The sequence below is a fragment of the Hemitrygon akajei genome, chromosome 23 (assembly GCF_048418815.1).
Source record: "Hemitrygon akajei chromosome 23, sHemAka1.3, whole genome shotgun sequence".
NCBI classification, from domain to species: Eukaryota; Metazoa; Chordata; class Chondrichthyes; order Myliobatiformes; family Dasyatidae; genus Hemitrygon; species Hemitrygon akajei.
The window spans coordinates 9,453,128-9,480,310 of record NC_133146.1 but is presented as its reverse complement, the minus strand read 5'-3'; the positions used below and the strand labels follow the sequence as shown (position 1 = coordinate 9,480,310).

At 43.2% G+C, this 27,183-nt stretch overlaps 1 protein-coding gene across 3 annotated transcripts in view; it reads right to left on the bottom strand.

Moving 5' to 3' along the window:
- The window catches only part of wbp1la (WW domain binding protein 1-like a), a 119,994-nt gene that overhangs the window by 13,806 nt on the left and 79,005 nt on the right, over nt 1–27,183 (bottom strand). The window contains exons 1-2 of one of the 3 annotated variants that reach the window (XM_073026921.1): nt 24,772–25,023; nt 8,938–9,046 (exon numbers count right to left, since the gene is read on the bottom strand). In XM_073026921.1, the coding sequence (XP_072883022.1) occupies nt 8,938–9,046; nt 24,772–24,798 (136 nt within the window). In that variant the 5' untranslated portion in view covers nt 24,799–25,023. Of the gene's footprint in view, nt 1–8,937; nt 9,047–12,877; nt 13,173–24,771; nt 25,024–27,183 lie in introns of those variants that run through there. The other 2 variants (XM_073026922.1, XM_073026919.1) reach the window with 2 other exon arrangements.

Sequence of the window (27,183 nt, the reverse complement as noted above, 5' to 3'; positions counted from 1 at the left end):
TTCAACAGGAACATGGGGAATCATAAGCACAGATTGAGAAACGATAAGGAAATGGGTGCATGCAAGATGGGAAGGGAGAAAGTGAATACTTTAAAAGAAACTAGTCAACAACCTCACAGAGTAGCTCCTTAAGTTATACAAGGGACATGACATGGAACTTCACAAGTCAGGCAGGGCAAGGAAAAACTATTTTTAAATGTGCACATTATTTTATAGTCTAATAATCAAAGAGTTCCAGGAAAGAATGTTAGCAATGTAATCCACTTGATAGTTGAATTATTACAGGATCAGTTAGCCAGATTTAATGCATCACAACCTTCTGAAACATTTGGAGCCTTTCAGTTTCACTGAATTAGTCGCAAGAAATGTGTTTACTGGTGTGCAGAGGAGCCCAGGTTACGGATCATGTTTTCGGAAGCACATGGCCTTGCTTGGACAGCTGTCCTTCACAACGTGCGCATCAGCAGACTGACTCAGCAAATCTCCCTGCGCACAGGATGTTTAAAATAAGCACTTGATTGAGGTTCTTTTTTTCCCCTCCAGGCATTTAAAAGGACAAACAAGTTCTGGTTTTCCCTTCAGTTAGTCATTTTCTTTTTCCCACACAAGTAGACACAACAACCTCAGCTCTCTGGAACTGATTTCACAATAATCAGAATCAGGCTTCGTATCACCAGCATATGCTGTGATATTTCTGTACTTACTGGCAGCAGTGTGATGCAACACAAGGTAATATAGAAAATGTTAGTAAGTAAATCAATTACAGTAAGTAATATACACATATATTAAATAGTTAAAATAAAAGTAGTGCAAAAACAGAAATAATTTTTAAAAAGCGAGATGGTGTTCATGGGTTCAATTGTTCATTTAGGAATTGGATGGCAGAAGGATAGAAGCTGTTCCTGTGTGCCTTCAGGCTTCTGTACTTCCTTCCTGATGGTAGCGATGACAAGAGGACGTGCCCTGAGTGATGGGTGCCGGGTGTCAATAACGGACGCCACCTTTCTGAGGCACCACTCCTTCGAGATGCCTTGGATACTCCAAAGGCTTGTACCCAAGATGGAGCTGACTAATTTTACAGCTTTCTTTCAGTCCTGTGCAGCAGAACCCTCACCCCCACCCCTCATACCAGTGATGCAGCCCGTACATCTGTAGAAGTCTTTGAGTGTTTTTGTTGACAAACCAAATCTCTTCAAACTCCTAATGAAATATAGCTGCTGTCTTGCCTTCTTTATAGCTGCTTTGATATGTTGGGACCAGGTTAGATCCTCCGAGATCTTGACACCCAGGAACTTGAAAGTGCTCACTCTCTCCATTTCTGATCCCTCTATGGGGATTCATTCACGTTGCCTTGTCCTATCTTTTCTGAAGTCCACAATCAGTTCTTTGGTCTTACTGACGTTGAGTGCAAGGTTGTTGCTGCGACACCACAACTAGCTGGTATATCTTGCTCCTGTACGCCCGCTCGTCTCCATCTGAGGTTCCGCCAACAATGCTTGTATCATCAGCAAATTTACAGATAGCATTTAAGTTATACTTAGACACACAGTCATGGGTATAGAGGGAGTAGAACAGTGGGCTAAGCACACACCACTGAGGCGCGCCAGTGTTGATTGCCAGTTGATCAGCACAGATTGTGGTCTTCCAGTTAGGAAGTCAAGGATTCAGTTGCAGAGAGAAGTACAGAGGCCCAGGTTCTGTAGCTTATCGATCAGGACTGTGGGGATGATGGTATTAAATGCGGAGCCATAGTCATTGCACGGTATCCTGACATAGATGTGTGCATTGTCCAGGTGATTTAAGGCTGTGTGAAGAGCACTAAGATTGCACCTGCTGTTGACCTATTGTGGTGATAGGCAAATTTCAGTGGGTCCAGGTCCTTGCTGAGGCAGGAGTTTATTCTAGCCATGACCAACCTCTTAAAGCATTCCATCACCGTAGATGTGAGTGCTACTGGACAATAATCATTAAGGCAGCTCACATTATTGTTCTTGGGCACTAGTATAATTGTTGTCTTTCTGAAGCAGATGGGAACTTCTGACTGTAGCAACGAGAGGTTGAAAATGTCCTTGAATACTCCCGCTAGTTGGTTAGCACAAGTTTTCCAAGTCTGATCAGTTACTACATTGGGGCCTGCCGCCTTGCGAGGGTTCACCCTCCAGAAAGACAGCCTGACATCGGCCTCCAGGATGAAGATCACAAGGTCACCAGGTGCTGCAGGTCAACCAAAAAGCAACCACTCTTGATTACAGCATTGAGCAATGGAGCTTAAATTCTACAAATTTACCGCACCAGATGTTTATCCAACTTTTGTCAGGAGTAAATGCTCAACAGCTCCGAAAAAGGTCACATTAACCAGTCTATCCAAATCCAGTGGCCACTTTATTAGGTACAGGAGGAACCCAGTGTAGTCTGCTGCTGCTGTAGCCCATCTGCTTCAAGGTTTGATATGTTCAGAGATGCTCTTTTGCGCACCACATAACATGTGGCTACTGAGTTACTGTCACCTCCCTGTCAGCTTGAACCAGTCTGGACATTCTCCTCTGACCTCCCTCCTTAACAAGGAGAACAGCGGTTTGAGATACTCACACCACCCTGTCTGGCACCAACAATCATTCCATTGTGAAAGTCACTTAGATTAGATTTCTTCCCCATTCTGATAATTGGTCTGAACAACAACTGAACCTTCTGACGACATCTGCCTGGTTTTATGTGGCTGCCACCTCTCTCTGACGTCTCTCTATGCTGCCACCTTACTGTGCATAGTCTGGCTGTTTCCAGTATCACCAAAAGGACACCACTTCAAAAGTTTTTTTAGTCAGTGAAAACACCTTGGAGAATTCAAAATCATTAAAAGTGCTAGTGAATGCAAGTTCTTTGTTTTTACTGACATGCACATTGTAAACACAGAACAGTACAGCATGTTAGTCCCTTCAGCCCACAATGTTGTGCTAACCTAAGAGCAACCTAACCTTCCCTTACCCCACAGCCCCCATTTTTCTTTCATCCATGTGTCTATCTTAAGAGTTTCTTAAATGTCCCTAATGTATCTGCCCCCACCACCACCCCTAGCAGCGCGTTCCAAACACCCGCAGCTCTGTGTGTAAAACTCTGCCATCCCCTCCATTTTCCTGCTAACTCCGTAAAATCATGCCCTTTTGTAACAGCCGTTTTTGCCCTGGCCAAAAAGGTGGTGGCAGTCCACTCTACACGCATCTTTTCATCTCGTGCACCGCTAACAAGTCACCTTTCGTCCTCCAAGAAGCTTTAACAATTAGTCTGTGCTGTAGTTGTTACTGCCTTTGAATTAGATGACACTGTACTTCCTGTCCAAACAGGGCTTATGGCAATGAAAATAACTTGCTGCAGCCAATGGAAATTATTCCTGCCTAGAATGGACCTTCCCGTATGAGAGAAATTGATTTTGTGGGCAGTCAAAAAGCTCCAGCGTAAATCTCTGAACTAGAGTAGATGTTGGTAGCAGCGAATAAAGGTGCTCAGCATTATCAACAGATTTGAAAAGATGCAGGGAAGTCATACATTAGCTTTATTTGTCACACGTATATCGAAACATACAGTGGAACGTTTGTGACCAACACAGCCTGAGAATTGTGCTGGGGGCAGCCTGCCAGTGTCACCGTGCTTCCGGTGCCAACACAGTGTGCCCACAACTCACTAACCCTAACATCTTTTGAAAAGTGGGAGGAAACCATGGCATCAGGAGGAAATCTACCTGGTCACAGGGACACCGTACAAACTCCTTACAGGCAGCAGTGAGAAACGACTGCTGGCGTCGGAGAGTGTTACTCCAGTGGTTATACACTGTGCCGCCCCAGACTTACGTTAAAGTAGCAGGGAATGGTGACGACAAGTTTTAATGAGATGGAACTCAGAATGGTAAAAGGAGAACGGTACTAAATTTCAAAAAGGAATTGGCGAGCAATCTGGTGAAAGGAGAGTGAGTAAATGGAAAGCTCCTCGAAAGATTTAAGACACCTCGTCTGATTCCTTGTCAATCATTAGTTCATTTTCTTCCTATTTGAAGTAGGTAATATTTTCTCTGCCATCTCTTCTGCCTCCTATCATCTATTTCAGTTTAAGTCATCTTCTTCAGGCACAGTCTGGGAGAATTTTAAAATTGACCACTTCGTATTGGGTTATTTGAATAGGAAGTTAGAAACAGGGGTGATTCCAACAATCACTCCAGAACATTATACTCAGTGTGAGTATAATAAGCATTATCTCACCTTTTTGCTCTCCATCTGCCCTTGTTTTTTTCCTCTTATTGTACCTTGCCTCTTTACGTGCCATGAAACTCTATGACGCCAAGATGGTCTGTACCACACTGGTAACAACCTGTTTTCCTCACGCAAGAAAAATGCCTTTGAGCATTTCTGGGAACTAGGTGATTGAATGAATGTGATGCAATCGGGTCAAAAGGGACGAAGAATCAAGTTCTGAGATGGCAACAAGACAAAAGAGCCCTAATCCATCCAGACAGTTATGCTATTTGGCAGTAGCTTTGACCTGCGTTGACTTCACATTCCACAAGTAATTTAGAACAAATTCTTTGTTATAGGATTGACAGATGTAGGATAATTGAGCACTAGAAGTTACAATGCAGCCTACTGGCCTGTAGAGCTTATTTGCTTTGCTGTGTTTGCGTGAGCTGGTATTTTAGTGCTTGTGTTGCTGGAGAAGTACACCAGCGAACGAGGGCTTACAATCATCAGGAGCAACACACCAAGATGCTGGAGGAAGCCGGCAGGCCAGGCACCACCTATGGAGGGAAATGGACAGCTGACATTTCATGCTGGGACACTTTAGCATCTCGTGCATTGCTTCAGATTTCCAGCACCTGCAGTCTTACATGTCCAGATGGGTGGACTCAAGCAGGAAAACAAGACAAGAAGATATCAGTATGAGGGTGAACAGTTTCAGTCCCACAAACCCTGGTTTCCCCAACACCATTTGAATCGGGTAATGTACCATCTTTATCCAGTCTGGCTTACATGACCTCAATGCCCAGCAGTGTGTTGGACTTCTCAGCCTCCCTGTTGTTGTCAGCGGGCAACAAGTCAACCATGTCACGGACTCAGAATAGAAACTAAACTCTCTGAACCCGATGACACACAAGGAAATGGGAACAGAGGCTGTGGGCAAATAACTATTTTAAATCCCATCAATTATTGACAGCTGTACAATGAATAACACTACTCAGATTTCCTTTCCCTCAGTCTGAGTTTCTCAGTGAAAGAGATGCCTCTCCACTGCATATTTAGAGTTCAACAATGTGGCAGATACAAAAGAAGTAAATGACAACAACAGGCAGCTGTTCTGACATGACTCAACTTAAATCCACAACCACCACTAAACCGCACAGAGACTCAGTGTTTTAATAAGGACAGAAGGACCAGGTGCTTATCAAACTCAAATCAATTTAGTCCTCACCTACTACCCCATGAACCTCTGCATCCAACAGCTTCTACCAGCTTTAATGGGACACCACCACCAGGTACATCTTCCCTCCCCCCCCCCCAACCCGGCTTTCTGCAGAGGTTGCCCTCTCTGTGACTCCCTCGTCCACTCGCCCCCTCCCCACTGATACCCCTTCCAGCCACTTCCACCTGCAACCGCACTGAACGCTACACCTGCCCCGACACATTCTCCCTTACCACTGTTCCAGGAGCTAAATGTCCCTTCAGACTTTCACAAGTGAATCCATGGGTGGCAGACGCTCGATTTAGAGATTCCTTTCCAAGACTGGCAGATGATCAAGCAAAGTCCAAGAGACCATTAACCTGTACACATGGCTGTGTGCTTAGCCTCTTTCTCTACTCGCTTTACACTTAGGACTGTATGAGTTAATGCCACAATGAAGTTTGCAGACAACACCTCTATCTCAGGCCATATCAAAGGTGGTGTTTAATCAGCATATAGGAAGGAGATTGAAAACCTAGCTGAGTGGTGCCACAACAAGAATGTCTTATTCAATGCCAGCAAGACTAAGGAGCAGATTATCGAAGGGTCTCGGCCCAAAATGTCGACAGTGCTTCTCCCTATAGATGCTGCCTGGCCTGCTGTGTTCCACCAGCATTTTGTGTGTGTTGTTTGAATTTCCAGCATCTGCAGATTTCCTCGTGTTTGCCTTTTAAATTCCTCAGTGTTATCCTGGTGCAATTACGAAGAAATCATGACAACATCTCTACTTCCTCAGAAGTTTGCAAAGATTTGGCATGACATTTAAAACTTTGACAAACTTTGTGGTGGAGAGTATTGACTGGCTGCGTGACAGCCTGGTATGGAAACACCAATACCCTTAAATGGAAAATCCTACAAAAAGTGGTGAATATGGCCCAGTGCATCACAGATAAAGTCCTCCCTACCACCAGGTTCAGGAAATGTTATTGCCCCTCAACCACCACGCTCTTGAACCAAAGAGGATAACTTCACTCAACTTCAGTTACCCCTCCATTGAACTGTTCCCATAACCTACGGACTCACTTTCGAGGAGTCTTCATCTCATGTCTTTGATATTTGTTGCTTATTTATTTATTATTATTGTTTTCTTTTTGTATTTACACAGTTTGTTGTCCTTTGCACACTGGTTGAACGCCCAAGTTGATGCGGTATTTCATTGATTTTATTATGATTATTATTCTATTATGAATTTACAGAGTATACCTGCATAATAATGAATCTCAGGGTTATATATGCTGAAATAGACAGGTATATGGAGGAATTTAAGGTGGGGGGGTATATGGGAGGCAGGGTTTAAGGGTCAGCACAACATTGTGGGCCGAAGGGCCTGTATTGTGCAATACTATTCTATGTTCTAAATATATGTACTGTGAATATCAGAATGGGGGAGAAATGTGATCTAAGTGACTTTGACAGTAGAATGATTGTTGGTGCCAGACGGGGTGGTTTGAGTATCTCAGAAACTGCTGATCTCCTGGGGTCTTCACACACAGCAGTCACTACAGTTTACAGAAAATGGTGTGAAAAAGAATATATATTCAGTGAGCAGCAGTTCTGTGGGTGAAAAATGTCTTTGAAGAGGTTTGAGGGCAATGACCAGACTGGTTCAAGCTGAAATGTTGCATATTTAATATTTCAGTAATATTGTAAATATATTGTCTGAGTAAGCATTTTCGTTGTTTCCGTAACGCATTGTGGGTTATATGTAAGAGTACATGAATGGCATACGTCATCATGCCGCCATGTGATACGTGCACGCCTTGCTTAAAGTATAAAAACCCAAGTCAGACTCACATTTCGGACTCCTGGGTCTTTCTTTTAATTGGTTTAATGTTTTGGAGCTACAAAACATAACAGCGGCGATGAGGCATTTTTAAAAACAAACCTGAGATGACTACCTACCTGTGGAAGCACAGGAAGAAGTTCTAGAGTTAAAATAAAAAGGCAGGAAGATTTGGTCGAGTAAAAAGCGTAGCATGTGCAAAGACAGTCCAGTTTTAAAAAAGTCAGGAAATGGAAGAATTCACAGGTTCGAAAACGATGAGTACTGGGTGATAATAATTATATATAAAAAGAGCAGAAATGGCTGGCTGCATTGAAAATACTGAGGCGCTTGATTACACAACAGATAACTGGATTTTATATACTGAACGGATTGAGCAGTATATTAAAGCAAATGGAATAGCCAATGAGAAGTAAGTACCAATTTTGGTGAGTGCATTGGATTTAAAGGCTTATAGTCTGCTTCAATGTTCAACTGCTCCAATCGAACCATCCAAAAACAGCTTTACTGGTACAATGAGAGTGAGGCAGGAACACTTAAAACAGCACTAATCTGCATGCTGTGGATAAAAAAAAAAAGGTTCAAACTGTCCAAGAAATGAAAGTGATCTTTGATATTTAAGAACTACAGACTGAAGCTTTCTCTCATCTCGTATTCTATGGTCCAGCTACCCTTGTGATCTAGCATGTTTTGTATTTACTCCAAATGTGTACTTATTAACTAGTTCTAACTAAGATCCAAGATCAAAAATTAACTACAATCTGTACTAATCCACAGTCAACTTTGGAAACCTCAGCCAACTGTACATCTAATGGAAACACCAGACTACAGATCGTTCCTTAGCCTCCTGCTTCCCACGACTGTCCCACTACACCTCAAGCTCTTCTCTTCAGCAGGGAAGCAACTTCTGTGGCTCAGAATTTTCTGCAGTCTGGTATGCTCAGTTCCCAAGGGTGCTGGACTATTCAGCCACCCAGGGGAACGCCACAATCACAGGGGTACATTTTATGGAGAGCAGCCAGTGAGATGCAGTGCCACAGACAGCATTCTGACTGGCTGTTATCACCACCTGCTACAGAGACTCCAATGTGCAGGATCGAAAGAGGCTGCAAAGAGCTGTAAACATGGCCACCTCTTTCATAGGCACAAGTCTCCCCATCACTGAGAACATCTTGCCCAGGTGGCATCCATTATTAAGGACCCTCACCATCTCTGCCATGCCCGCTACTCATTGCTGCCATCAAGGAGGTATTACAGGAGCCTGAAGACCCATGCTCAATGATTCCTGAACAGCTTCATCCCTTCTGCCATATAATTTCTGAATGGTCCGGGAACACCACCTCACAACTTCTCTTTTGTACTATATTTATACTTATTACAACTTATAGTAGTTTTTAATGTCCTGTACTATAGTAATCCCATGAAATAACAAACTTCACAGAATGTCAGTAATAATAAAACACGATTCTGATATCCAAATGGCATTGTAGGAATTAGTCTGAATGTTATTTAATCTGATTATCATATCAGATAATACCGAAGATTCTCAGTAAACAAAGGTGACAGTTCAGGTGCAGTAACAATTCACACATCAGTAAAATTAAGCTCACAGTAAAATCCTAGCAATGGTAACTAACTGCTCCTAGCGTGAACACGAGGTGGTCGATACTTACACCAAAGCTCATAATAGTAGTTACAGCATTGTGATTCTCCACAACAGTGTCCCGTATCACAGAAATAACTCTGGTTGTTCACTCCGATGCATGCTTCCCTTTCTTGGGGCTGGAAAAGAAAAGGCATCGATTACACTGGAGGAAAGTTGAGGTCATCGTTAGCAGTCTGAACCAGGTAATTGGGTTTGGATTTAAGCACACTCTGGAGATATGAGCCTTAGTTAACACACCAAGTCCAAGAACAGATATCACACTTCAAACATCAGGTTCATAACTTCACTCACCTCAACTCTAAACTGATTCCACAACCTATGGCCTCACTTTCAAGAACTCTTCATCTCGTGCTCTCAATACTATTTTATATTATTTGTATTTGTAAGTTTGTCTTCGATTGTACATTGGTTGCTTGTCAGTCTGTGTTTATGTGTAATTTTTCATTGATTCTATTGTATTTCTTTGCTTTACTGTGAATGCCTGCAAGGAAATGAATCTCAAGATAGCAGACACCGCGGCCGTTTTATTAGGTACAGGGGGTACTGCAGCTCATCCACTTGAAGGTACAACATGTTGTTGGTCCGAGTAGCAGGTGACCCTCTCAACCATGTCTACATGTTTTCGTTCATTGACTTGCTGCCACATGATTGGCTATTTAGATATTTGCATTAACGAGGAGTACAGATGTACCTAATAAAGTGGGCACAGAGAGTATGACTTACTATAATAAACTTAACTTTGACCTTTGAATGCTAAACTCCAGGACGTCTCTTTCAAGCATGCCTATCATCTGTTTACTCCTCGCCATAGATGCTGCCTGACCTGTTCAGTTCCTCCAGCATTTTGTATGTGTTGCACATATTTTGTAATACCCAAGTCCAGTCAACTCAATGGTCCTATCCCCCATTTATATACCAATTCTCTCCCACCTCCATCAATCCCTTTATCTCACCACTAATACATACTCATCCTCTCTAATATCTCTCTCTGCTGTACTAGAGAACCAAGATTTCCCCATCACAATCCCCCCGATTCTTCTACACTCGCCTTCATCAACGGGGCTTTTTATGGCAGCCAACGAGCAAACTCCACACAGAGAGCAGTGGAAGTCGGGATGAAACCAGGCTCACTGGTGATGTGCCATCAGAACGGCCAACCTGTGGCCTTGCGTTCTTTCAGAGCATCCAATGGTGCTGCAGGCACTCAGTATCCCTCAGTTCTCAAAGCCATGGGGATAAATGAATCGACAGGGGTTACACGTTTTTACTAGTCTGTTTATTTAAGCCTTAGAAGTTTGTGCAGATTCAACATGTTATGTGAAACTTTGATAAACTTCTATAGATGCACAATGGAGAGTATGCTAACTGGTTGCATCCCAGCCAGGTATGGAATCACCAATGCCCAGGAACAGAGAAGTCTACAAAAGGCCCAATTCATTACAGGAAAAACCCTCCCCACCATTAAACACACCCACAAGGAGCATTGCCACAAGAAAGGAGTATCCATCATCAAGGACCATCCACTACCCAGGCCATGCTCGCTTCTCATTGCCATCATTGGAAAGGAGGTTTAGGGGCTTTACGTCCCACACCTACAAGTCCAGCAACAGCTATTACCATTCAACCATCAGGCTCCTGAACCAGTGTGGATAACTTCTCTCACCACAACACTGGACAGAACACAACCCATGGACTCGGTCTACAACTCAAGTTCACGGTCTTGTGTACTTGTTATTTGTTTTATTTTTACGTTTGTACATATTATCTTCTTTTGCACATTGGTTATTTGTGTTTCATTGTGTGTAGTTTTTCCAATGATATGATTGTATTTTCTTGTTGTACTGTGAATGTCTGCAAGAAATTAAATCTCAGGGTAGCATATGTACGTACTTTTAAATTTACTTTGAATTTTGAATATTATTGACTTGCATGGTAAAACATAGGCTTAGTTTGATGTCAGCCTCAATGATTTCCAATAAATCCATTTAGTAAATTTATTTTCCGTAAATCAACTCATCCTGCCTAAGTGTCGGCTAAGAACTTCAAAATGTTTCCTCTTGCTGTAGTTCTAACAAGTTCTTGCTTTTCTAACGTTTAACCATTTTGAACTCAAGTTTGAAAGCATAATTCTCTTCTGCTTTCTTGCCACTACTCTAGAGAACTTGACCCTTCCTGTAGCTTCAATGAATTAATGTATCAGAAGCTGATAAGTTCGGTATACTAATTCACACTGAAGGATTAACAACTTATGGACTTTCAATAGCACTAAAGAATTAGCCCACCATAAAGGGCTATAATTAGTAAGGCAACCACCACACTGAGCCCCAATTAAGGGTCTTGACCCAAAACGTCGACTCTTTATTCCCCTCCATAGCTGCTGCCCTCCTCTACCATTTTGTGTGTGTCGCTCTGATTTCCAGTATCTGCAGTATCTGTGTCAGAAAGGTTTACTAGCTCATGTTTTGGTTTGGAATATCTAGTGGGTAAGACCAAAAATGGCTGGACGTCAAGGTACCTCTGGAAGGAGAAAAACACCAAAGCTGTAACTGAAACAGTGCAATCTAAAACTTGCAGAGAGAGAGAGAGAAAATGGGAACTCCGAAGTCGGAAAACCAACAGAATTACCAATATGGGTGCGTAGCTTCAGACTAAACATGTATCCACAAAGTTCCTACACTAAAAATATCTGTATGGATTATCAGTATATATGGTACATTGATAAAAAAAACATGATTCAAGAATCATTAAAACAAAGAGCAATGTCTGTGGACTGAAAGTGCACGCAGCGTAAACAGAATAATTTATTACATCTATATATCAAAGTACTCAAGCCCAGGCTTCTGAAAACTACAAACACTCCTGATGAGAACCATTTTGGCAGACAGCTGAAAGGCTGCCAGGATTTATTTTAAACACAGAAGTCTAAGAACACAAAGGCTTCCAGAACTGTGCACCTAGAAAGTAAACATTCATGACCATCTGACTAAGAAACCACTGCACAAAATGCTGGATATTCTCAGGCTGCACAATTAATGTAGAAATCATGATACGTTCACACAGTGTGATACCATCAAAACCACTGGAATGAGCAGAGACTTGCTTATCAGATTGGAGGCTGTAAGGTTGAGAAGTGTACACATACTTCAAGTGCAAAGCCAGGGAGAAAAATTAACAATGGGTTATTCATCATAAGGCGTGCTTCATTATGGTTCCTTTAGATGTATCAAAGTTCAAAGTACTTTTATTATCAAAGTATGTATTCTGTATACAACCTTGAGATTTGTCTTCTTGCAGGCAGCCACAAGAAACACAATGGAAGCCATTAAAAACACACACACAATGTACAAAAAATAAGAACAAATCATCCAAACAAATAACATACAGAACACAAAGTGCGGAATCCATGGAACTCCGCCCGCAGCCTTGGAGCCAGTTCACCACTGATTGCAGGCCACAGCTGCAGAGCCAGTTCAGTGCTGAAGTAATCCTCGTGGAGGAGTGAGCTGAGCACCGGTTCAAATCGTGCATATAGTAGGAAAACAAAATAAACAAAAGCACATGGAACATGAACTGCAGTGTCCCCGACCATGAGTTCACAGCTACAGAGGCCCGTTCAGTGCTTCACAGAGATCAAAATATCCTCTATTAGACGTGCTCTCTAATCCAGGCAGCACCCTCTCTAAAGCTTCCACATCGTGTCCACAATGCAGCAAAATGAAATGAAGACAATACCCCAAGTGTGGTCTGACGAGTGTTTTACAGAGCTGCAACACTGCCTTGCAGCTCTTCAACTCAGTCCCAAGTAATGAAGGCCTTAACAACTTAGACCTTAACAACTCTATCAGCTTGCGATACATAAAAATCTCTTAAGTCTGTGCTTTCTAATATGACATTTAAGACATCTTTATTTTTATCTGGAAACCTTCACTATCCCCCTGGCTTCTTACCTTAGTTAAATGAAGCAACGGCATGTGAAGAAATTACTGCAAAATCTGTAAACCACAAGTTAACTGCTCTGGTTGAGGGAGACTCCAGATCAGGATTCTTTCCCCAGATCCTTAAAGATCATCCACTAGGATGAGCACAGTTTCAATTATTACATCTCCCAAAGTTGCTGAAACCAAATTTCAGCAAGCACTGGGCAGTAACTTCATTTATTGGGGGAAAATTGCCACAAGCAAGTTTGCAAAGACACCTCAACGATGAACCAATTTGCAGCTCAGATGACCGGGGAAAGGCATCAAAAGCTGGTTTATATAAAGGATTTCAGTACAGCTTCTCAAGTCTAGTTTTCCATTAATCCAGAGTAAACAAGATATGCCAAAACCCTGAACGTTTTGTAATCTATTTACTGTAATATGCAATTCACAATTTTCTACTGAATAACAAAGCATTGGGCACTTAAAGTCAGATGAACTATGAACCAGATTCTCTTTCATCAGCCTTGTACTCCACCAAATTCTAGCCGATACATTAAATTCACAGCTACAGCATAACTGGATAATGTTTAGAATTTTGCATTTCTCCCATTCATCTAGGAATATACAGCTTAGAAACAAATGAAAATAAGACCTTGTTAAAAAACCTACAGAATTTCTATTTAGAAAAGAAAATAATCTCACTGTTTGCTGGAGTTTGAAGTAAATTTATTATCAAAGTACGCATACACCACCTCACACTGCCCTGAGATTCACTTTCTTGCAGGCATTCACAGTAGAACAAAAATACAACAGAATCAATGAAAATCTACACAAAGACTAACTGTGCAAATACAGATATAATAAAAATAGTAATCACATATAACCATATAACAATTACAGCACAGAAACAGGCCATCTTGGCCCTTCTAGTCCATGCCGAACGCTTACTCTCACCTAGTCCCACCTACCTGCACTCAGCCCATAACCCTCCAATCCTTTCCTGTCCATATACCTGTCCAATTTTTTTTTTTAATGACAAAATCGAACCTGCCTCTACCACTTCTTCTGGAAGCTCGTTCCACACAGCTACCACTCTCTGAGTAAAGAAGTTCCCCCTCGTGCTATCCCTAAACTTTTGCCCCTTAACTCTCAACTCATGTCCTCTTGTTTGAATCTCCCCTACGTTCAATGAAAAAAGCCTATTCACGTCAACTCTATCTATCTCCCTCATAATTTAAAAAACCTCTATCAAGTCCCCCCCTCAACCTTCCACGCTCCAAAAAAAAACCTAACTTGTTCAACCTTTCCCTGTAACTTAGGTGCTGAAACCCAGGTAACATTCTAGTAAATCTCCTCTGTACTCTCTCTAACTTGTTGACATCTTTCCTATGATTCGGTGACCAGAACTGTACACAATACTCCAAATTTGGCCTCACCAATAAAAAACACTGAGAGAATGAGTTGTGGAGTCCTTGAAAGTGAGTCCATAGGTTGTGGAATCAGGTCAGTGTTGAGATGAGTGAAGTTATCCACAAATGGTTCAGCAGCCTGATATTTGAAGGGAAATAACTATTTTTGAACCTGATGGTATTTGGGTTACTCTTAACCTACAATGACCCAGGTTTGCATGAAAGTCCACAAAATTTCAACAGACCAAGAGGAAGAGAAGGGTTTATAATTTCTGATTGGCCTGTTCCCATCCTGGGTTGTTTGATAACCAGATTTAACATTTGTCAAGTGATACTTAAGAAAGAAATGCAGACAGGTATTTAGTTCTAGACAGGGCCCCACAAGATAGAATGAATATGAAACACTGAGATAAAATTAACAATACTGATTGCTAAGTGACACACTAAAGTTTGGAAACGTGGGAAGAGCTTTGAAGTTTTCAAATTTGGGAACAGGCCAACTCTAAGCAGGATGCAGAGGTGAGCATTAGCTGCAAATTAAAAACACAGAATAACTGAACAGGAAGGTGTACTTGGCATTTGTTTGGGGTGGTGCTGTGGGAAGCAGAATAAAGTTCAGAGGGTAAATGCCCGCTGTAGTGCTGTGTGAAAATACACAAGGTCTTGCCCCTCTGGGAGGATTTCGACAGAAACACAAGTTGAAAATTAATGAGTTAAAAGGATATATATTTGGGAACTAGAATCTTTCAATGATTAACTCCTATATTTGAAATCCACATACTTGGCTGCTGCCTCCACTATTAAGTAACATTAAAGAAAAGGGGAAAACATTCTACTGACAGAATCAGGGTTATCATTACTGACACATGTAAATTCTGTCATTTTGCATCATGGTATATATATAAAATGTTTATTACTTATTGATAAAAATAAATATTCAATCCTGATGAAGGATTTTGCCTGAAATGGCGACTGTTTATTCCTTTCCATGGATGCTACCTGACCTGCTGAGTTCCAGCAGCGTTTTGTGTGTGTGGCTGCGGATTTCCAGCATCTGCATTTATAAAAAATATTAGTAGTGCAAAACGGTGGGGTAGTGTTTGTGGACTGTTCACAAATATGATAGCAGAGAGGAAGAAGCTGTCCCTAAAACATTGTGCACCTTCAGGCTCCTCTCCCTCAAACAGAGTCCGTCTGACTGTTCCAAAGTGGAATTTACGCACAACTTCCGATGAAGGCTCTTGGAGCTGAGGTGTTAACTGTTTCCCTTTCTATTAAATGTCATGCGTTTTGAGATGAGTGACGTTATCCACATTGGTTTAGCAGCTCGACAGTTCAAAGATAATAACTGTTCCTCAACCTGATGGTGTGGGACCCAAGGCTCCTGTATCTGCTTCCCAAAGGAGAGGTGAGAAGAGAGCGGAGAGGGGGCAGTGAGGGTCCTTGATGACGGATGCTGTTTTCTTGTGCCAGTGCTCCTTGTAGATGTGCTCAGTGGTGGGGAGGACTTTTCCTATGATGGACTGTGATGGAGATTTGCCTTCCAATTGAGCATTGATTGTAGCTTAATTAATTCAGCACAGCATCATGGGCCACAGGGCCTGCTCCTGACCTGTACTGTTCTATGTTCTAATGTTTATGGATAACTGAATATCAGAAAAATCCTAGCAGGACTGATCAACTCCAATGTTACAGTAGCTGACTAAGCCCAATATTCCAATCAGAATAGACTAGCATATGTAGGATTTATTATTTTTATAATTAAATAATTTGTTTTAGTACATAATTACTTTGTGTCAGCAACACTTGGAAAAAATTTACTAGGGATGAATTATTCAGATGTGACACCACAATGAAGAAATGATCCTGTTCAGGAGCAGTTCTTACCCTTCAAACATCAGGCTCCTGAACTGCCATGGATAACTTCACTCACCTGAACTCTGAACTATGAACTCGCGTTTAAGGACTATCCAACTCAAGCTCACAGTATTATTTATTTATACATTGGTTGGTTGCCAGTGTATGTAGTGTGTGTAGTTTTGCATTAATTCTAATTTATTTCTTTATTTTATAATGAATGCCCGCAAAGAAATGAATCTTAGGGTAGTATATGGTGACATATACATTCTTTGATAATAAATTTACTTCCAACTTTGAAAGTCAACAAGGTACGTATTTCATATATTCTTGTTGCACAAGAGGGCATTTGGCTCTTTCAGCAATCCACTCCTCTCCTCACTTTCCTGTACACTTTTCTCGTACGTGCCCATGAGCTCTCCTGTTCATCGATTCTATCACTACTCACTATACTAGAAGTAATTTGGAGCCCCCAATTAATTCATTAACCAGCACAATTTTGAGATGTGGGAGGAAATTAGAACACCTGGGGACAAATCTATATAGTCACAGGGAGACCATGCAAACTCCACACAGACAGCACTGAAGGTCAGGATCGACCTACAGTGCGAAGCAGTGGCAGTAATTATGCTACCTAGACACCTGTTAAGGTGGTAAAGAAGATTTAATAGATGAGAAGGATTTTTAATAGAATGAATTGGGAAAAGTTATACTCGAAATTCAAGTGACTTGAGGATACCAATTTGAGACAAAAAAACACCAAAGGGAAAGGTGGAGGGTGGCTACATTTTTTTAAGAAAGAGATAACAGCACTGTAACAGTCTTTCAGCCCAGCACCCTTGTGACCAATTAACCTACTAATCCATACATCTTTAAAATGTGGGAGGAAACTGGAGCTTGTGGAGTAAACCCACATGGTCATAGAGCAAACAGACAAACTCCTTACAGACAGCATCAGGAATTAGACCCCTATTGGTGATCATGTAGTCTTATGTTAACCACTGCATTACTGTAACACCCCACAGCACGCCATTCTGACTGAGTAACACACAGGAGGCACAATCAACGTAACTTTCTGAAGAGAATTACAAGTATTTTAATAATGAAAATGTTGTAAGCTCTAAGAAATAAGCCAAGGAGTGAGACCAATTCATTCTTTCAAAAACCCAGCAGAGATATAATGAGTTAGATGGCCTTTTCAGTGCTAAAAGATGTCATGATTATTGACTCATCCTGAAGCGGGTCTTGGCCTGAAGCATCTACTGTTTATTCCTCTCCATAGATGCTGCCTGACCTGCTGAGTTCTTACAGCATTTTGTGTTTATTACTCTAGTCTCACCAACATATAGAAGGCTGTTTGCGTCACGTCTCACCAATATATAGAAGGCCACAACTGTGGCCTTCTATATTGGTGAGACCTGACACAGACTGGGAGACTGTTTCGCTGAACACCTACGCTCGGTCCACCAGAGAAAGCAGGATCTCCCAGTGGCCACACATTTTAATTCCACGTCCCATTCCCATTCTGATATGTCTATCCATGGCCTCCTCTATTGTCAAGCTGAAGCCACACTCAGGGTAGAGGAACAACACCTTATATTCTGTCTGGGTAGCCTCCAACCTGATGGCATTAACATTGATTTCTCTAACTTCTGTTAATGCCCCTCATCCCCTTCTTACCCCATCCCTTATTTATCTATTTTTCCCCCTTATTTTTCTCTGTCCCTCTCACAATCACTCCTTGCCTGCTCTACATCTTCCTCTGGTGCTCCCCTCCACTTTCTTGCTCCTTAGGCCTCCCATCCCATGATCCTCCCCCTTCTCCAGCTCTGAGTCCCTTTTGTCAGTCAAATTTCCAGCTCTTAGTTTCATCCCTCCCCCTCCTATCTTCACCTATTATTTTGGATCTCCCCCTCCCCCTCCCACTTTCAAATCTCTTACCATCTCTTCTTTCAGTTAGTCCTGACGAAGGGTCTTGGCCTGAAACGTCGACTGTACTTCTTCCTGTAGATGCTGCCTGGCCTACTGCGTTCCACCAGCATTTTGTGTGTGGAACTTGGGATGCAACTGGATGAGTCAATTTAACTGAGTCAATAAGGCTAATGAGGCTAATGGCATATGCATGGTTTATCAAAAATGGAAAAGTTTATGAAGAGATTCTCTTTTGCAAAAAGTTCAAAACATATCAAAGGAGAATCAATCTACAACGAGCTCAAAATGTATAATGAGGACAAAAGTATTCCAATTAGGAACATGATTTCTTGTACAACAGGTGGAGCACCATATATGACAGGTTGCCATGCTGGTTCAGTGGCATTCATGAAAAACAAAATTCCAATTCTGTTTGCAATCCACTGTGTAATTCATTGTCAACATGTCATAGCCAGAAACCCCAGACAGCGACTTTTTCAAGCGTGACTCTTGTAATACCTGCTATCAACAAAACTAAAGCTCATCCATTAAATAGCAGAATATTTCACCAGTTATGCCAAGATAATGATGAAGAGACTGAACACTTGCCTCTTCACACTGAAGTGCTTTGGCTGTCAAAAAGCTGCTGCTTAAAACCTTTCTTTGATCATTTTGACACTGTGGTTGAATTTTTGTTCAAAGTTGACATTAGCTTGGGAAACAAGATTGAACTTCTACGTGGAGATGCGGCATACCTAGCCAATCTGTATGACAAACATTCTAAATATGAAACTGCAGAATGAAAATTACAATTTAATTCAGGCAAAAAGTGCAGTGTCCAGTTTTCTTGGAAAATTGGAAATATATAAGCAAAACACTGGGAGAAGAATTTTCTCACAGTTTCCCTTGCATGGAAAATATGGCACTTTCTTTCACAGGCAGTGATTTGCAAGAGTACTGCTTACACTTGCAGTCACTGAACGATTTTCAGACTCGATTCAAGAATTTAAACAATCTGGAAATTCTGGACTGGGTAATTAACTCATTTCTTTGCAAGATGGAAGAACAGGAAGAGAGCTTGCAAGAAAAAATTATTGAAATTCAGAATGATGAAGAAGCAAAAATGCTTTTCAAAAATATCGGCATTTTTGATATGTGGCTACACTGTCATACGAAGTTTCCTGGTCTTTGGAGAAGAGCCAAATGGCTCTTCATTGCATTTCCATCCTCCTACCCTAATGAAAGAGACTTCAGTGCAGAGAACCACATACTCACAAGAAACAGAAATGGCTTGGACATTGTTATCTGTCAGGACATAAGGCTTTTGCTGTCACAACTTGAACCAGATATCTCAACTCTTGCTAAAATCCATCAAGCTCAAGGATCACATTGATATCGAAGCTGCTGTACAGTGCAGAGGTACTGTGTAGGGTAGGTTTAAAGACAAATAAAAATTTAAAGCAGAATCATTTTTCTCATGTTAGTATATGGTAGACATGTTTTCACACTATGGTGGGGGGGTGGAGGGTGCTGGAAAGTATATTCGCAATTATGAAGGTGCTTTAGGGAGCGTTGGCGAGTACGAAGGTGCTTTAGGGAGCGTTGGCGAGTACGAAGTTGCTTTGGGGGTGTTGGCGAGTACGATGGTGCTTTGGGGGGTGTTGGCGAGTACGATGGTGCTTTGGGGGGTGTTGGCGAGTACGATGGTGCTTTGGGGGGTGTTGGCGAGTACAAAGGTGCTTTGGGGGTGTTGGCGAGTACGATGGTGCTTTGGGGGGTGTTGGCGAGTACGATGGTGCTTTGGGGGGTGTTGGCGAGTACGATGGTGCTTTGGGGGGTGTTGGCGAGTACGAAGTTGCTTTGGGGGTGTTGGCGAGTACGAAGGTGCTTTGGAGGGTGTTGGTGAGTATGATGGTGCTTTAGGGGGGCACTGGCAAGTATGATGGTGCTTTAGGGGGGTGTTGGTAAGTATTAAGATGCTTTAGGAGGGCGTTCGGCTGAAAAAGGTTGGGAAACGCTGCCTTAAAGTAACCATCCTAGCAAAGAACTACCCACCTTGAAACTGTTTCAACCTTGGGTAAATCATTGCTCATGGAGAAAAATATATCAAACTTCATTTCTCTGAAGTGATATGTTAACATGTACAGACATGGAAAATATGCAGATTCAGTTTCTAAGCTTGTTCAATGTCAATGAAAACAGAACAAGAAGAAATGACCTTCAAAGCTCAGTCAGAATAGAGGAGTCATTGTAGCTGGGTATTGCTACAAAAGGGAAATGTGAACCAGCTGAGGTGCTTTAAGCAACATCATTGGGGTGTGGTGCCAGAGAGGCAAGAAACTCAACACCAAAAAGAGGTTAGGAAGGTCCAAAAAATTTTTAAATCCTACAGACAATAGGAATTCCTGTCATTTCAGGTTCCTACAGTGACATGACACACTGACTTACAATCACCAAAACCCTCTGTCCAGCTCCTATTCATAAATTACTGCCACCATTTTAATCAGACTTCACAGTTCTTTCTTTCTCCCAATGGGATATGCACTTTCCACCAAGTTCAGCTAACCCCCACCCCCCCCAACCCCAACTTGCTCCAAACCTCAACCAACCACTAGCTAGAAGAAAACCCCCCTCCCATCTCCCCGTTTTGATTCTCAGTCCGAGCTTAGAATTTTTCAAAGTTGCCTCCCAGGATTTAACCCTCAATGCAAAGATCACATTCTAGCCCCCTTCTGTCCTGCCCAAAACATTGTTTATTCCCCTCCATAGATGCTGCCTGACTTGCTGAGGTTTTCCAGCGTTTTGTGTGCGTTGCTCAATGTTCTTTGCAAATTTGAAGGCAGCAGCATGATTCCGTGAATCAGAAAGATTATAGGCTCAGACAGCCACACTGTAGATGTAAACACAATGCCATGGAGCTTCACTGAAGAATCTCCACTCTCAACATTGCAATCAGTGAGCTGACATCGCACCTACACTCGGTCCGCCAGAGAAAGCAGGATCTCCCAGTGGCCACACATTTTAATTCCACGTCCCATTCCCATTCCGATATGTCAATCCATGGCCTCCTCTACTGTCGAGATGAAGCCACACTCAGGTTGGAGGAACAACACCTTAACACCTTATATTCCGTCTGGGTAGCCTCCAACCTGATGGCATGAACATTGATTTCTCTAACTTCCATTAATGCCCCTTCTCCCCTTCTTACCCCATCCCTGATTTACTTATTCCCCCCTTTTTTCTCTCTCTCTGCCCATCACTCTTTGCCTGTTCTCCATCTCCCACTGGTGCTCCCCTCCCTCTTTCTTTCTCCCTAGGCCTCCCGTCCCATGACTCTTTCCCTTCTCCTGCTCTGTATCCCTTTTGCTAATCACCTTTCTGGCTCTCAGCTTCACCCCACCCCCTCGGTCTTCTCCTATCATTTCGGATCTCCCCCTCCTACTTTCAAATCTCTTACTATCTTTTCTTTCAGTTAGTCCTGACGAAGGGTTTTGGCCCAAAACATTGTCAGTGCTTCTTCCTATAGATGCTGCCTGGCCTGCTATGTTTCAGCAGCATTTTGTGTGTGTTGTTTGAATTTCCAGCATCTGCAGACTTCCGTAGTTGTTTATTTGATGTGTTGTTAGTCTCCCCTCTAGCTCTGTGACACCTCTCTGCCCCTTTATTAGGGAGGGGAGAGGGGGGGGAGAGAGAGGGAGAGAGGGGGAGAGAGGGGGAGAGAGGGGGAGAGAGGGGGAGAGAGGGGAGAGGGGGGAGAGGGGGGAGAGGGGGGAGAGGGGGGAGAGGGGGGAGAGGGGGAGGGGGAGAGGGGGAGGGGGGAGAGGGGGGAGAGGGGGGAGAGAGAGGGGAGAGAGAGGGGGAGGGGGAGAGGGGGAGAGGGGGAGAGGGGGGAGGGGAAAGCGGGAGAGAGGGGGAGAGAGAGGGGGAGAGAGAGGGGGAGAGAGAGGGGGGAGAGAGAGGGGGGGAGAGAGAGGGGGAGAGAGAGGGGGAGAGAGAGGGGGAGAGAGAGGGGGAGAGAGAGGGGGAGAGAGAGGGGGAGAGAGAGGGGGAGAGAGAGGGGGAGAGAGAGGGGGAGAGAGAGGGGGGAGAGAGAGAGGGGAGAGAGAGAGGGGAGAGAGAGGGGAGAGAGAGAGGGGGAGAGAGAGAGGGGGAGAGAGAGAGGGGAGAGAGAGGGGAGAGAGAGAGGGGAGAGAGAGAGGGGGAGAGAGAGGGGGAGAGAGAGAGGGGGAGAGAGAGAGGGGGAGAGAGAGAGGGGGAGAGAGGGGGGAGAGAGGGGGGAGAGAGGGGGGAGAGAGGGGGGAGAGAGGGGGGAGAGAGGGGGGAGAGAGGGGGGAGAGAGAGGGGGAGAGAGAGTGTGTCGTATGTGGAATTGTTGGGTGAATGATCAGTTTTTGTTACACTGTAGATCATGGTCTTTCTTGGGGGCTTTGCTATCATTTGCTTGGGATTGGTGACGCTTTGCTGCTGCTTGTGTGTGGGAGGGGGGGCTGGGGGGGGCCTGGGGTTCTAGCATCTTTACTGTCACTCATCCTTTGGGGCACCCTTCTATTTTTGTAGATGTCTGTGAAGAGCAAGAATTACAGGTTGTATATTGTATACATTCTGATATTAAATGGAACTATTGTTACAGAAAACATTAATGTGAGATCTCATCTGCACTCTCAGATGAGCCTAAAGACCCAAAGGCACTATTCAATGAACAGGAGAGATCACCCTGGGTCCTGCCTGAAATTTACTCACTGGATCACAGAATCAGGCTATCATGCCGGCGATGGGCCGCAGGCCCATTTCTGTGCTGTAGTGCTCCAAGGCTCTTTGAAAGGGGTGTCTCTTAGTACTCAGTGGTACTGCTCTCACATCTCAGACTCTTTCTACCTCTCAGTTATTCTGTGGGCAGGAGGTCCAGAAGCCTGATGTCTCACATCACCAGGCTCAGGAACAATTATTATCCTAAAACCATCAGGCCCCTGAACCGGTGTGGATAATTTCACTCACCCCACTTCTGAACTGATTCTACAACCTATGAAATCATTTTCAAGGACTCTACAACTCACGTACTTAGTTTTTCTTTTGCACTATTTTTTTATTTCGGACATTGGTTGTTTGTCAGTCTTTGTTTATCCATAGATTCTATTGTATTTCTTTATTTTCCTGTAAATGCCTGGAAGAAAATGAATCTCAAGATAGTATATGGTAATATACATGTGCATTTGACAATAAACTTTACTTTGACTTTGATTTCTTTTTGCACTGATTGCATTACGATCTTTGCCTCGTTCTGCTGTTTGTGCTTGTCACTAATTACTGTTGTATTTATTATTACCATGTATATTGTTTACAAGAACACAGAACTTCAGTGCATCCCGAGGTAGATGATAATCAGCTAATCGGAATCTAATCTCCAGCCCAGAACACTAGTTCCCTTCAATTGTTTAACCAATGCCATGTCTAAATCTGCCATTGAATTTGGATCCATTCGATACACAGAACGTTACAGCACAGGCCCTTTGGCCCCATTATGTGGTGTCAACCTTTTAACCTACTCTAAGATCAACCGAACCAGTCCCTCATGTGCCCATATTAGAGTTTCTTTGCAGTCCCTAAAGTATCTGCCTTTACCACAGTCCCAGCAGCACATTCCATGTACTCTCCACTCTTAAAAAAAACCTTTGACATCACCCTATACTTTCCTCCAATCCAGCTTAAAATTATGCCTCTGTATTAGCCATTATCATCCTGGGAAAAGTCTCTGCCTGTCCACTCAATCTATGTTTCTCATCTTGTACACCTCTATCAAGTTGCCTCTCACCTTCCTTTGCTCCAAAGAGAGAAGCCCCAGCTAGCTCAACCTATCCTCATAAGGCATTCTCTCTTGTCCAGACAACATCCCAATAAATCTCCTCTGCACTCCATCCTTCCTACAATGAGGTGATCAGAACAGAACACAATATTGCAAGTGTGGTCTAATCAGGGTCTTAGAGAGCTGCAACATTACCTCATGGTTCATGAACTCACTCCTTTGACTAACAACATACACCTTAATCACCCTGTAGACTTCCATGGCAAAATACTAAGGGATCTATCGCCATGAACCTCTATTCCTCCACTCTGTATTCTGCCTTCAAATTCAACCTTCCAAAGTCATACCATCCAAGAAGTTTTCAATGTTGTTAATGGAAACTTTCTGCATGAATAGTGGGAGTGAGTTTGGCTGAGGGTGCAGAAAAGAATTCATTGGGTGTGCAGTGTTTTGGGATATCCTTGAGATTGTGAAAGGGGGCGACAGAAACAGAGCAGCTGGAGAATGGAATTCAAGTAGGCTAACAAAAAAAAGATCACACAATCAGCAATACTAAAAGTCAGGCAGACAGCACGGCATGGAAAGGAATACGGCAGGAAAGTTACATCTGGAACAAAGCAAGTCAGTAAGGAATGCGATTAACCCGTATTTCATGGCATTCTTTTACTACCTGTTCGAGCAAATGACTCTCCCGTTGCTCTTAAGTCATCAGCTTTGGAACTGCTCAAGTTGTTTGCTCAGCACCCTATTTTAATCCAGCAGCTCTGTGCTCCATGACAATAACTCAAGAGTTACAAGCATGCATGGCAGTCACCAGAAACTTGATTCAGACTGTGAGACAGGCTTCTGTATAATCATCGAAGCGCATGCAGAGGAACAAGTAACACGCAAGGCAGGGAGCGAGGAGGGACAGCAAATCCCAGGCAAGAAGTCAGCGGCATTACCTGTCTGGAACTCAGAAGGAAAGGCATACTGAATTTTGAATTCAAACCTGGGTAAAGGAATGAGAAACTGATCTTCAGTTATCCTTGCAGAGAAACTACCTCCCGGCATCTGCAGTCCACGCCCCATCGCATGTGTTATTTTGATGCCTGCCTATGTGCCAGAGAATGTGAGTAAACAGCCCTCACAGGCGAAGCTCACACGGGACACTGCTGGGACCTGGTAATGATGTTCACTGCCAAGAATAAATTACATCACCACACGCCACGGCCTCGTCCACAAGTCAGCTGTTCTACCATCAACCAGCAGAGTTCAAGACCACGGGCAGAATTTGCTTTCCCCATACCACCCTACAGTTATATTGTGATACTCAAGGGCATAAACAAGCAAATGGCGATAATGACAGGCTATTTATGGCCACAAATGTGAAATTATCCGTCTCCTGTGTTAAATGTTATAGCCATAAACAGACAAACATTTGTTCTTGGTCAACCTCTCAAACACCCTCCAGCTTTCTCCCTTATCTCTGCCTCCGCCCCCACCCTAACTTAGTCTAAAATCCTGTTCTGCAACTACAGCTGTATTGGACTTGGTAAATGGCTGCTGAAAGCCTGCCTGAGAGGCCATGGTTATGTTTTCATGACAAACAAAAGCACAAGGGATGGAGGCAAACAGAGGTTTAAAACCCTCTTTAACAATGCTTTGTAAACACTTTCACCCTATGCAGTTGCCCAAGGAGGTGGCTCGACAACATCTTCTCAGGGGCATCTAGTTATGGATATATAAAAAAAACCCACTATGCCCACTTTGCATTGACCCTGAGAATGAATTAGAATAACTCTGGATGAATTAGAACAAGGGTGACAGAGTAGTATAGCAGCTAGCATAATGCTTTATAACACCAGAAACACACACAAAATGCTGGTGGAACGCAGCAGGCCAGGCAGCACCTATAGGAAGAAGTACAGTTGACGTTTCGGGCTGAGACCACAACCCAGAACCCAGGTTCAGTTCCCACCTCTGCCTGTAGGAGTCTGTGTGCTCTGCCCATGACCACAGGGGTTTCCTCCAGATACTCCAGTTTCCCTCCATATTCCAAAGGTGTCCTATACTTCCCTCCAATCATCTTGTGTTAGTTGCACAAGGAAAAGACAGGCTGTCCAGTCTATGTGTACCTCCTTTATCATCTTACACACACCTATCAAGTCACCTCTCATCCTCACGGGGCACTGATTCCCGTGAGTCAGTGAGGATGTTACATTTTTAACGAGGCTTTGATAACTCTGAAGCATTTCCTCCACTGGCAACCACTTGCTTGTCATGGAAGAACTTGGAATAGAGTGTTTACTTGTGGAACCAAGTAGACATTGTGGTTTGGTCATGGTAGCTGGATGAGTGTAATTACAGCTTTGATCCTATAACAATGCACCACCAGGTCATTCAGCCGTTGGATTCACAGGTGAAGTTCCAGTATTCCCACTTCCTTTGTCCTTGTTCCCCTCTAAACTTGCAGCTAATTCTTTAACAAATGTTCATCAACTTACTGAACTTACTTTCAATTCCTCCATATCCCTACTCCACCCCCCCCAAACACATTAACCCAAGTTATAGGAACCAATTAACCTACCAGCCGGTTTTGGGGTGTTGAGAAGATGCCTAAACTATGCACAGGCATCGCTCCAGTCAGCCCAGCTCCCTGTGCTGGCATTTTGCTACCCGAGTCGCTCACTTTGCCAATGGGCAAATCTGCTCAATTTCAGTCCCTGGATGCCAACATCTCTGAAGGTTGGCCCTGCCCCCAGCATATTGATGAATTACAAAGGCACGCCACTGCCTATATTTCATTAGGAGCTTGAGGAGATTTGGTACGTCACCAAAGACTCTCGCAAATTTCTACAGATGTACCACGGACAGCATTCTGACTGGTTGCATCACTGTCTGGTAAGGAAGCTCCAATGCACAGGCCTAGAAAAAGTTGTAAACTCAGCCAGCTCCATCATGGGCACCAGCCTCCTCAGCACAGAACCACATCTTCAACAGGCAATGCCTCCAGCGGGCAGCATCGATTATTAAGGGCCTTCAGCAACCGGGACATGCCCTCTTCTCATTACTACCATCAGGCAGGAGGCTCAGGAGCTTGATGACTCACATTCAGAATTTTGGGAACAGCTTCTTCCCCTCCATCATCAGATAAATAGACCATGAACCATTGAAAACTGCCTCACTATTTTGCTCTCTTCTTGCACTATTTACTTTACATATTTCTTATTGTAATTTATAGTATTTTTTAATGTATTGCCTTGTTCTGCTGCTGCTAAACAACAAATTTCACGACATATGTCAGTGATAATAAACCTGATTCTCATCCATCTGAGTCGCTGTCCCATGAACGGAGCTACCTACAGCAGGCACCT